At 36.6% G+C, this 12,944-nt stretch overlaps 1 protein-coding gene across 2 annotated transcripts in view; it reads left to right on the plus strand.

Annotated features, from left to right (window-relative positions):
- The window catches only part of EML6 (EMAP like 6), a gene marked incomplete at both ends in the record, with an annotated part of 130,181 nt that overhangs the window by 66,448 nt on the left and 50,789 nt on the right, over positions 1-12,944 (plus strand). For both annotated transcript variants that reach the window (XM_084283939.1, XM_084283940.1), the window contains 4 exons: positions 735-991; positions 2,900-3,112; positions 3,931-4,098; positions 4,962-5,068. In XM_084283939.1, the coding sequence (XP_084140065.1) occupies positions 735-991; positions 2,900-3,112; positions 3,931-4,098; positions 4,962-5,068 (745 nt within the window). The remainder of the gene's footprint in view (positions 1-734; positions 992-2,899; positions 3,113-3,930; positions 4,099-4,961; positions 5,069-12,944) is intronic.

The raw sequence follows: 12,944 nt of genomic DNA on the forward strand, positions 1-12,944 counted from the left end.
TTAATTGTATGGGCTCAGTGAATGAATCTTTCTGATCTCCTTCTTCCGAGTCCTTGGCCATGAAAGATCTAAATCTATGGAATAATATAAAGATCTCACTGCCCTTCTCAGTAGCAATATTTACCACCATGGAATAGTTAGGTTGCCAGTTTTTAGTAATAAGGCAGAACTTACAATTTTTTTAATTTTTATTTTTTTCTATTGCAGACAGAGAGGGCTGCTGGATCCCCAAAAGATGTAGCTAACTGGTCATAGTATGGGGGAGTAGTCATATCTAACTTTACCATCCTATTTTTTTGCCATAACTATAAACTGTTTGTCTGCCTCCCCAAAAGAGACAGTGTAGAGAAACGGGTATCTCCCACAGGCCATTCAAATATGGTCTTGTGAGGTGCAGTAATCACTCTTAAGGTGGAACTCTTTTTTCATTTACAATGTAAAAAAAATTAAGTCTGGTCTAGTTTAGACTAGACAGCTAACTGTTTTACAGCTAGCATTAGGTGAGTAGAATGAAGAGTATCATTGATGGGTAAAGTTGTTTCTATTTTTTGTTTTTAAAACATTCTTATAGCCAATGAAACCAATAGGAGCTTCTGAAAAAAAAAGGATTGCTTTGTGAAAACTGTTTCTTGTTGTACAAGGTATTCAGTGCATGTCTTCATATTTGTCTTAAATATTTGTGGGTTGTACTTCCACTAGTTTACAGTTCATATTTTCACAATTGGTTCTTGCAGAGACATGACAGAGGTAGTACATATTAAAGACCGAAAAGAAGTAATCCATGAAATGAAATTTTCACCAGATGGCTCTTACCTTGCTGTGGGTTCAAACGATGGTCCAGTGGATATCTATGCGGTTGCTCAGCGATACAAAAAAATAGGAGAATGCAACAAATCTTCTAGTTTTATTACTCACATTGACTGGTCTGTGGATAGTAAATTCTTGCAAACCAACGATGGTGCAGGAGACAGACTGTTCTACAAGATGCCTTGTAAGTTTACAAGTATGCATGTGGTATGAACAAACAAACTTCAGTGTTGGTTTGAAGAGAACAACAAAAATATGACATACACAGTACATCTGCAAGCAGAGCTGCTTGACTGGAACTTACTTAAATACTGTAGTTCATTTTTAAAATCAGCATTCACAGTATATACCCACCTTCAGTTTTGGTTAAGTAAAAACTGTCTGCATTGTAGGGCAAGATTTATATTCACATCACCAGGAGAAAAAAAAAAAAAAAGTACCAAATGTACTTACACACTATATTTTTTTTTTTTTGGGACCTCAACTGTAGTAATATATATATACCCTGTACAATTTCCTTGCAATCCAACTTGTCACTTCTGAGGGTGAGCGGGTTGGAATTAGATGACCTTTAAGGTCCCTTCCAACCCAAACCTTTCTATGATTTTATGATTCTGTGATTGTCCTGTAAAAATATTTGTAATTCATCTATAACAGTATGATAAATGATTTCTTATAATTCATAATTGAGAATGCTTTCTAATATTTAGATAAAAGTGTCAGCAGAAGAGAGCCTTAGGAGTAAGATTTTGTTCTCATCTGACCTACTTTGGCAACCCTCTTGTGTAGGGAATCTAAATCATATTTTTCTTATCCAAACTTATTTGGAGGTTAATTACAAATTTAGCTGACAGGCTCCTATCTTCTGGCTCCTAGCAAATACTCAGTTTCAGTCAAAATCTGAATTTCCATTGACGCTGGTTTGAAATAATATCGCCATCAAAAGTAATCAAAGTGTTGTTTAAGCCTTATTTCATTATCATTACTGTGATAATTTAAATTTGGACAGTTCAGATCAAGTTGGATTCACTTAAAGTTTCCAAACTTGCATCTTCCCTTTACTTTTCTCTCTGTGGACTTTAAGAAATTATGGTGTTTCTGATGACATTAATGAGTAGCACATAGATAAACTCTCAGGCATATTAAATTAAGTAAATCCATTGCATATTTAGAATGAATCTGCAACTGTGTTTGATAAACATTTGGATTAAAAAGCCTGGAGTAGTCTAACCAAGAAAATCTGGTTAGACTGGGATGTGTATCTCTAATAGCTTTGTGTCATTCAAGAATTGAAGTTAAAGGTGCTTTCTATATTTAGCCGTTATGAAAATGAAACAAAAAGCTAAAATTAGTTATCTTCCAATAGTGCCTGTAAATTTCCTAAGGCCTACCTAAATAAGCTTGGGTCAAATGCTGAATCTAAACCTGACCCTGTTCAAATTTCACAGCAGTTCTGTCAAATTTTAAAATGAGATTCTGGTTTCTTTTTAGTTGACGTCTCTTGAAATGTTTTAATATATCTAAAGAAAATGTTCAATTTTGCTTGTTCTATAGAATTGCTAAATTGATAATTCCAACTATTCATTTTTTTTTTTTGTAATAATGCTTTTTCTTGCACAGTACTTTGCTTTTCAGCATGATGCTACGGTCACTTTCTGTTCTTTGTTGCTGTTATATTAATATTGATACTAAAAATAACATTACTTACTTCATGAAACAGACAATGAACATATTCATCGGCTACTTATTTCCCCAGTTGTGCTCATTCTTCTAGTACATGCAAAATATTAAAAATATTTCCGTATATAAATAGTGCTCAAATTTATCACGAAGTCAGAGTATATCTAGTCAACTGCAAAGTAGTCTCTGTAAATGAAAAGTACCACAAGTACCACAAAGTACCACAAAATGATTGACTGAGCAAATATTCAAATTTTAAGTATACTCATTTAAAGAAAATGGAGAATCTTTGTAATTTATTGATGTTAAAAAAAACTAATACAGAGAAGAATATGCAGATAAATGTACTGAAGGAAATGCTATTTACTGAAAAACAAATGATTAAACAGAATATTCACTTCTGTATCTTCAGCTGGGAAGCATCTAACTAGCAAAGATGAGATCAAAGGAATTCATTGGGCCTCATGGACCTGTGTGATAGGATCTGAAGTAAATGGTATTTGGCCAAAATATACAAACATTACAGACGTCAACTCTGTGGATGGAAACTACAATAGCTCAGTGTTAGTGACTGGAGATGATTTTGGACTGGTTAAGTTGTTCAGATTTCCATGCCTAAAGAAAGGTAAGACAGTATTTTGTATTTCTGAAGAATGTGATGTTTGTTTAATGCCGTATCAGTGTATTTTCTGAGAGAGACTTTAAATTCAGGTGTATAACTCAAGTTAGTGTGAATACAATTCACATTAGTATTATTGGAAATAATTATGAGATTTTAACCCGCTTTGTATCTAGCAATTTCCTGCCAATGCGTATGTACTTGTTCAGAATATCTAGTTTAGCATGTGCTTACACTAATACTATATTGTCATCCAAATTTATGCCAGTAATAATTTCAGAAACCAGTAGGGCTTCACTGTCTATTAGTATGTGTCAGCGTAGCTCTGTATGAGCTATTTACTTCATATTTGTAGTAGACTCTGTATTTTTTAACATAGGTTGTTTCCTCATTAATTGCACTGTACCACACATAAAGCCAATAAAACTAAATATAATAACCTTTTGGCTTTCTATGATCTTCAGTGTTTAAGTTGATATTATATAAGTTTTATTTTTTGATAGTGCATTTGAATAAATGTATGTAGTTTATTTTTATAATTCATACGAGTATTAATGTCCATAAAGATGAAAATTTAACCCTATCTGTAGCTACTACCTCCTGCCAAGATTTAAGTATTTTTCTGAAAACTGAAGTGACCATATTGTTATTTTATAACATTTATTTTATATTAAAATTATAATTAGCATCACAATATCAAAACAGACATTTAAGTATTTTTTGTAGCTTTCTTTTCAGTTTCAGTTGGAAAGCCTGCCTTCATTAGTTACCATATTAATTTTGTTTTTCTTCTTACATATTAACAGTTCTATTTTTCACTTTAGGAGCTAAATTTAGAAAATATGTTGGTCATTCAGCACATGTAACCAATGTCCGATGGTCCCATGACTTTCAGTGGGTTTTAAGTACAGGAGGTGCTGATCACTCTGTCTTTCAGTGGCGATTTATCCCTGAAGGGATAACAAATGGCATCCTCGAAACAGCTCCACAAGGTAAAAGTGATCTCTTCTAAATTATTTATTAAATAGAATAACAGAGAATGCAGCAATTTTGCAAAAGCTTTTATTGAATTAGCAGAAAACATTTTTTTTATTGCAATTCCATGGAATGACATCGACTCAGTATGTCTGGGACAGTTTTACTTCTTACAGGCAACCATTTCTTTCTGCAGTCTGCTATGTTGTATGTTTAGGAATACACAAGTAGTATTTGCCAAAGCGTATAAAAAAACAGCCTAGATGGAGATAACTAGATCAAATTCAGTTTTCAGAATTAGCCATCTAACTTGCCTTCAGAAGCCTGACTGCACACATTGAGTTACTTACATTTGCAATGCAAATTCACGCTTTTATTATATGTGATAGATTTTCTTGCTATATCCATGATATTTAAAATATTTTACAAAAGCCATACAAACTATGGCAGTTGCTGAAAATTTGATTGCCCTCAACACAAGGGCAAAAATTCACTCTACCTAAGTAATTAGTAAAATGCTTATGTTATAGCAAATCTTTTTATACACAAAAAGTGATCACACTGAAAGATTTTATTTACCATTTCTGTATGTATTAACTCCAGTGCCTGTTAAGAACACATTTTTTAAGATGATGGAAATGTACTAGTAACTACTTAGTTATTCTTTTTCCCTCTGCCACCATCCCGTCCCAGGCATTGAAATAGGAGAAACAGAAATGAAACCTGACGCACTCAGTCAGCCCATATGATTTTTACAAGCTGCTTATTTTTCCAAAGTTGTTGAATACTAGTTTGCATATAGTCTAAATTATAATAAAAACGTCACATACTATTTCCTTGTAATTAGATGTCTGTTATATATGAATTATTTTTTATGCAGAGGGTGGCATTGATTCCTACAGTGAAGAGTCAGATTCAGATTTATCTGATGTGCCAGAGTTAGATTCTGACATTGAACAGGAAGCTCAAATCAACTATGATCGCCAGGTGAGTAGAAATTAATACGGTGTGCCAATTGCATGACAAGTTATCATGAGTATTCAGTAAAGATGAGTATAAGAAGCTTGGAGCTAATTCATGAGCCTACTGTAAGAAGATTATTTTGACAGTATTCTGCTGATTATGCAATAAATATAAATAAAATCAGTTTATTTATCTGTGGATGAGAATTTGAAAGGGTTGGAAGAAAAAAACATTGATGTATATATTGAAATAAGAAAATATCTTATAGAGCACAAAGTTAAACACTCCCATTCCTATGATGTGTGCTAATGAAGACAGTTCAAATCAGATTCAGAAATGTAATTTGTAAAATACAGATGATGGAGTTTTCCTATGACTTCTGCATATTCAAAGCAGAATAATCCTCTTAATGATTATGAAGCCTGTACAATACATTTATTTATGACAGATTATTTTTATTACCAATGACAAAATGTCCAAGAATTAAAATCTCTCTAGTTTATGAGAACAAAGTAAAACCAGTCTTTACTGATCACTTAATACACTGAATTTTCTTTCTGTTTTCAATACAACTACTTAGATAAATTAAAATAGATTGCTTCCATGCAGGAGAAAAACAAATCAAATGAGCAGTCTTTTCTGCATTGATTTTTTTCAGGAACTGTAGTATGACGTTCCACTCTTTAACCTGATCTTTCGATGTTGATTTATAACACATGTTCTATTATTTTAATTAAAATTTTAAAAAATGTAATGAGTATTCCTTTAGCTTTGATTTTTAAAGTGTTTGGAATTCTGTTAAATTTTAATTGAACTTTATAGAATGATTTATCCTGGCTCATGTTCTGTCTGTGCATGAAACTGATTCTGCTTTGGCCAGTGTCATTAAATATTATTTAGAATCCTGTTGATTACTTTCCTTAACAGGAGAAACAAATAAGAGTTTGGAATTGTCTGATTCAGATCCACTTATTTGCAAAGTTGAAACAACGTACTGTTTCTATATAAAAACCTATTTCATTAACACAGTTGAACAAAAATGTTGCATCTTCACTTCAAATATTAAGTTCTACTCAGTGAACAACAGAAAAACAAAACTCACTGTTCTTTATCTCTTGCGATCATGCTCCAAGTGCTTCTCTTACGTTCTCGATGGACTCCTGTTGATCTCTCTCCTGATTTGTCAACTTCTGAGTTTGCCATTGCAAATCTTTTCCACAGAGAAATGCAGTTCTTTTCACTCGACCTCAGTCCTTAATGAAAATGTTCTGTTACATAGCTTAGTTTCTTCCTGTTTTTATATGAGCTCCGTGTTTCGAATAGTGGCTTCTATACCTTAAAAATATCATAACAATTTCTATTCATCTTGAGTAAATGATGTCTCCCAATACCCTTCAGCTCTGATAAAGGCCTGACCATGTACCCCAATTGATCCAGACTTGGATCTTGGGTCTTGGCTTGATTTAGGGCCTCCTACATCACATTTACCAGTGTCTGGCAACCACTGGGCTGTGGCTTTGTGAGCTCTGGCAGTCAGTTATGGTAGCTGTCCCTGGTTACTGTCTCCAGACCATATTCTGACTTGCTGACTCAATGTGTCAGCTTGATCTTGGATCTGCATTGTCACTGTAGGCTTGTCTGGTGATCAGGAGTCTTGGCTGAATTTACTAAGTGCTTCGTAAACACTGATCTTTTTATCAGTCTGTGACGTCGGAGGGTGCTATTATCTTTGTTTTGAAGACAAGGAAACATTCATACCAAATGGTTTGCTTGCTCTCCTGATTTTGGCTTCCATTTTAAAATACTTGGGACCTGATTTTTCAGGAGTCATTATCATTGTGAGTAGACTATTAATTATCGCCTTGACATGTTACCTTATCAATTTAAATGGTGAAAGGTCAAAATTTCCACAGACCAGAACTAGAATCTCAGACTAAGTGCCCAAAGCGTGCAAAATACACAACGAGCTTCCTGTTTGTTTGAGTGACTTCATGGCTGCATGTAGCTGCTCTCTAGAGCGCTGATAGGGTCACCCTCTAACATTCTAGACTTTAGGAAAAGGGCTATCTTTTGTCTTTTCACCACACTTTCTAGATCCTGTATTATGTGATGTAGGTCCTTCAGACAGCAGCTTATTCTACCTGTTTATTATAGAGATCTGTTTTGCTTGCCAAGTGAAGCAGAGGTTTGTCAAATTTTCTCTCCGCCATTTCATTTACTCCAAGTCTGTCTGGAGTGCTTGTTCCAGCCTCCTCCTCCTCCTCCTGATTCTCCCTCTGAATTCAAATCAGACATCATCCTCCTCCACACTGTCTATGTGTCAAAAAGGACGTCTGGAATTAAAACCTGAAAATGGAAAAAATAGTTTTAGGCAGTTAAACTGTAATATTTCACACAGGCTAATGTATGACAAAGCTAGAAGCAACTTAAAATAGGATTTATACAGGAAATGTGAGACAACATCAAGAATATAAGCTGCACTTAGAAGAAAATCACTCTTTAGAGGAAATAATTTACAAAAGCACATGGAGACTTAAAAACATGGATCTTATTTTGAGAAGTGGATTTGTTCTTCTTTTTTAAAAAATTTGTGGCTGAAGCAGTGTAAAGACTTCTGTGTATTCAGATGCATTAGAAAATGATACTCCTGGTATTCTTTTTCATTGGCAGCATTCACTGAGGAGGTAAATGGATGAGAACACTAAGGACAAAATACATTTCATGAGTGACAGACAAAATGTGTTAAGGTTCTATTTAGCTACCATATCAAAAACTCATCTCAAGTTATATGAACGTTGCTCTTGTAAATATCCAGTACTCTATCTCTGCACTCACATACGTTTCTGTGGAGTTGAAATTTTCATTGTCCTTTTGGGGAAAGAGAAAAAAAAAAAGGCAAACAAAAAAAAGAAATGTAGGGACAGAAAACAAACAATAAGGCTGTATGTCAGCATTATAATGGATTTTGTTTAGTGCCACAGCTTTCAAGAGGCTTCAGACATCTTCAGCATCCTCAAAGAATGTCACAATTTCTGAAAAATGTAGATGCATGGTAATTTGTGACTTTAGTTTTGTCTATAGGGCTGTAATTCTGCTTCACGATTCTGGACACAATGGCAAATCACTTAAGTGCTGTTGGTTTGTGTGTATTTCACCATAATCCCTAGCTAGAATTAGTTCATTATGTCCAGCTTTGACTGTGTACACTGAAATACATATGAAGTTAAAAAGACACTTAGAGACTTAAAAAGTGTTTGTCAGTATTTTAAATCCTTTTCATTAAGTGGCATCTTGTAGAAAAAGTACGTTCTTATGATGCTACTGTCGCGTTAAGGGGTGTAGCTGATTAACCGTTACGGGCCCGGTCAGATTCAGGATACTGAACCAGTCGGACATTCACCAAAAACACATTAACCGTCTGGGGGTCCAGTCAGACATTCACCAAAAACGCATTAACGGCCTGGGGGTCCATTCAGACGTTCACCAAAAACGCATTAACCATCTGGGGGTCCGTTCGGACATTCACCAAAAATGCATTAACCGCCTGGGGGTCTGGTTAGATTCAGAACACTGAACTATCACGGATAACCACCCTCACCCTCGTTGCACTCAATGAGAGTTATCACAATGCAATCAAGTATGGTTTATTACAGCAACAGATAATCAGGTTCTTTTGGATTGCCGGCGATAGTGACTGTCTGCAAAGCAAGCTAGTATGCATAAAATACACAGGTGTTATAGGTGTTATGGGTGTTACAGATGTTATAGATATTATAGATGTTGCAGGTGTTACAGATGTTACAGGTGTTACAGATGTTACAGGTGTTATAGATGTTACAGGTGTTATAGATGTTACAGATGTTACAGGTGTTATAGATGTTACAGGTGCGCAGCCTAGAAATAAACGCGTTAAAAGGATCAAAGACTCTATAGAGATTTATAAGCAAGCATTTAGATCTCACCCAAAGGCGTCCCAATGGGGGGGGAAGAGAGGCTCAGCCCGTCGACTGATCCCAGGAGTCAGGAGGTCTTAAGGATATTGTCCTCGGGATGGTATCTCCCCTGACGGTGGTATCTTCCCTAACATTCCCTTTCTCTTGGGCCAATTTATATTATTTTCTATCTTTTAGGTGGAGCTTGAGTGGCTCTAGTCAAGCATATCTTAGTTATGATTGGTGTAAAGTTTTCCCGTCTCCGTTTAAAGTAACAGGCTCCGAGAAATTCAGAGCGCATGCTCAGTGAGGGGTGGTCGCACCTTGGAGGCAGGTAGCTTTTGGGATGGAGGTGTGTTTTGGTATTATAATGATATTATAATGAGCAAAAAGTACACTAGGGTACAGCATTTGTCAAAACATGACAGGTCTTTGGCTTAGGGTGGCAAAAAGTGCAGCTTTGTGCACAAGAACAATCGAGGCCCCATCTGATTACAGAGCCTAGCCGTGGTGTCTCCACTCCACTCTACGCTCCGTGCTGTTCCTTAGAGCTAGCACACCAAGTTTCCCCAGCGCGATAGCATCTAAGGCTGGGAGCCTAGGGAACGCTCAGATAAAGCAGTTATGCCCTACCCTGAAAGACTCTTCAATGCTGTACCTTTTCCTAAAAATGTGAATGTTAGTTTTATTTTCCTAGTTACTTCAGGCATTTACACCACATAATCCACCCCGTGACTATAGTCACTCAAGCTTCACGACAGTTGGAATATGTCGGGGATATCACATACATTCTCGGATTGAGGTTTATCGAGTGTATGTACATTGTGTAGAGATGCTAAGTGTTTCATCATAAACCAGAGTTTAACATACAAACTAATTGTCAGTATAAAACATAATACAGTGAGTATTAGCAGAACAATAACAGGGTGAAGCATCTTGTTGAAGATTCCCTTGGCAGCTGGCGACCATCCAAACAAAGTGTCCCACCAACGGTGCCTCTCATCTCTCTGCACTCTTTCCATCACTCGATGTATTTCTTGTGCATCATGATGGACAGTAATCAGAGTCTTTTGTCCATTTTCTCGGACCTGTGTCATCAGCTGCTTCAGGTCCTCATGTACCAGCAATTTCTTCACCAAGGTAAGGTTCATTCCAATAGGAATAGGCAGCAGTTCATGAAGCAGAATATAATCAGATGCAATAAGTTGATAAGAAGTGACAGGAGCTGAGTATTTAAAATCACATCCTAGAATTTTGGTAAAATTGCAAACACAAACATTAGAGTGATTATTGATATCTACCACTGCATTATCTACGACTATAGAATCACAATGAGTTCTCATGCAAACACAACCTTTCCCAATATATACAAGTACAGTTTCAAGGGTTTCATTAGGATGTATCTCAAAGTGGCAAATATTTTGCTCAGTGTCAAGACAAATGTCTTGGGATTCCAGCGTGTTACTTTCACAGATGAAACCTTTTTGTTCACGCACAATACATGCATTTACATCAATTGTTTGCCACTTTCCTCCCTTTTGATGGGCCCATACTTTATGCTCTTTAGGATAAAGTATAGTTCCATTATGATTGAGTCCTAATGCAATGATTGGATATACATTGTATACGGTGGCATTGCTTATAGTAAGTACAAAGGCAACAATTTTATCATTTTCTGCATAATGGGTAAAGTTGACTAATTGCCACCATGCTTGAAATTCTTTTTCAAATTCTGAAGCATTATCCCAAATCAATTTTCAAATTTCAGTGGGCAAAGTTCCTCCTTCTCCCTCTCCAATAATAGCTGCTGCTACAGATTGTATCTATAACTGTGCTTGGATACAGCTCAAGACAAGGGAGGTATTGCCTTGGCTTTTTCCAAGGGCATTTACAATTAATTGATGATCATTTTCCTCAATTTGTTCCCAATGGGGTAAAATATCTGATAGAAGCCATTGATTTGCTCCTAAAGCCAATAAGGATGATTTTATTGGTTGTTCCAGTTTCCTTAGGTCATCTGTAGTAGCAGTTATTCTACTTATTAAAACCTCAGCATCAATGCTATTTAATATACCTAATCCTGTCCCTAATAACCCAGTTGCATCCCGTGGCCCTCTTTTAGGGACCAACTAGGGTTAAAGAGAATTTGTTGTTGTCCCACATTTTTAATTATATAAGGACCTGTGTTGAAGATGGAGGGAGTTAGACCAATGGGAGGTTGAGTCGGTTCATTTTCAAGTATCTGCAGAGGCTTCTTATCCTTTGTAATTCTGTGCCTCTGTAACCCCAAAGACAGTACACAATTATAGGTTTGGTGAATCAATGTATACTGTCTTAATTTCAGTCAGCCGATTATAAGTGGATCGGTTAGTTATTCGGCAACCAATTTGTATTGTCTGTCCAGACATGGCTTGAAGTTCAGCCATTCTTAGAGAATCATTCCAACTCCATTCATCTTTTGAAAATATTTTGTTTCCATGTAGAACTAAAGTAGAGAGATTTAGGTCCTTTCTGTTTTGAGATGTTCCAGTGACTGTGCTATACTGTGACAATACATGGTTAAATGCCATGGTGAAACACCTCAGCTCCATGCACAGCCACAGTAGCTAAGTTTCCTTTAAGGTCTGTAATTGCATCAAGGTCAGGGTAAAGCATAGCATCATTAATCCAAACTGTTGATTCATCATCTTCCAGCTGTCCCTATACAGTTCGCTCAGGGTTCCTGTGAACACAAAAGAAAATAAAATATGCTCGGTTGTATTCAACCGGCAGGGTTAGAAAGAGGGTGAAATAGCAATCTTTGATTTCCCATGCACAGAAATATTTGGGAGTAGTTAGCACTATTACTACTGTTAGATACACAGAGGGCTTTCACTATCTCTGCCATGTTTGGAACTGCGGCAGTCAAAGGTGTAGTGTTAGCATTCAACTGTCTGTAATCCACTGTAAAATGCCATTGCCTGGTTGGTTCCTTTACTGGCCACACTGGTGAATTATAAGGTGAATGGGTCCTTTTAATAATGTCTCTTTTTACCAATTCTGTTACCACCCCGTCAATCCCCATAAGTGCTGCTGCTGACAACAGATATTGTTGATCATTAATGATTTTAGCAGGGGATAAGGGTATGGATGTTTGTAACAGGCTCAGTCTCAGACACATCCCTTTGATGTGTCGCGAAACTCCACACAGTTCCATCAGGGAGTTTCCACATACGACCATGCAGTATGTCAAATCCTAAAATATTAGTATATGCAGCACCAACTAATACTTCTATCCTGGTTAATTTTTGTTCCTCTGGCAACCAGACTGAAATTTTTGCAGTGGGGCATTGTTTTTCCACACCATTGATTCCCGTGAATTTAACCCTGTGTTGACCAGGTGTTATGCTCAGGGTTTGTACTGACATTTGGGTCCTGGTATCAATAAGAAAATTTACCAATATTTTTTGGGGGTTCAACAGGAATGGCAATGATAGGATCAGAGTGTTCATTAGAGAGCCATTGAATTGCTCCGACACCACAACTCACTCTGTTCCCTATTAGGTTTGAACCTCTCTTTGAATTTGGGGTATCTGGGATTTTTAGTGTGGATTTGGCGGACTCGCCGAGAGTGGTCTTGGGATTTAACACTGGATGAATTAATCCAGCCCATTCGTTGTCCATACTTATCTATGTCTTGTACGAATTCACTCCAGGTGGGAATAGGGGAGTTAGGATTTCGCCTACAACCACTATCATCATCCCTACAAGCAGCTAGTGTGTGATCTTGGGTGTTTTCTACAAACATCTTAAGACAATCAGGGAGTCCATGGATGAGAGGGGTTAATTGAACCGGGTCAATAGGAGCTAACATTGGGGAATTCCTTAATTTATCTCTTTCATATATCGCCTGAATGCAGGCTGCTTTCTGTACTGCTACAGCCAAGTCAGCTCCTGGTGTGGTGGTTAAAAATACTCCAGGTCTTCAA

The sequence above is a fragment of the Netta rufina genome, assembly GCF_964035555.1.
Source record: "Netta rufina genome assembly, chromosome: 3".
Taxonomy (NCBI): Eukaryota; Metazoa; Chordata; class Aves; order Anseriformes; family Anatidae; genus Netta; species Netta rufina.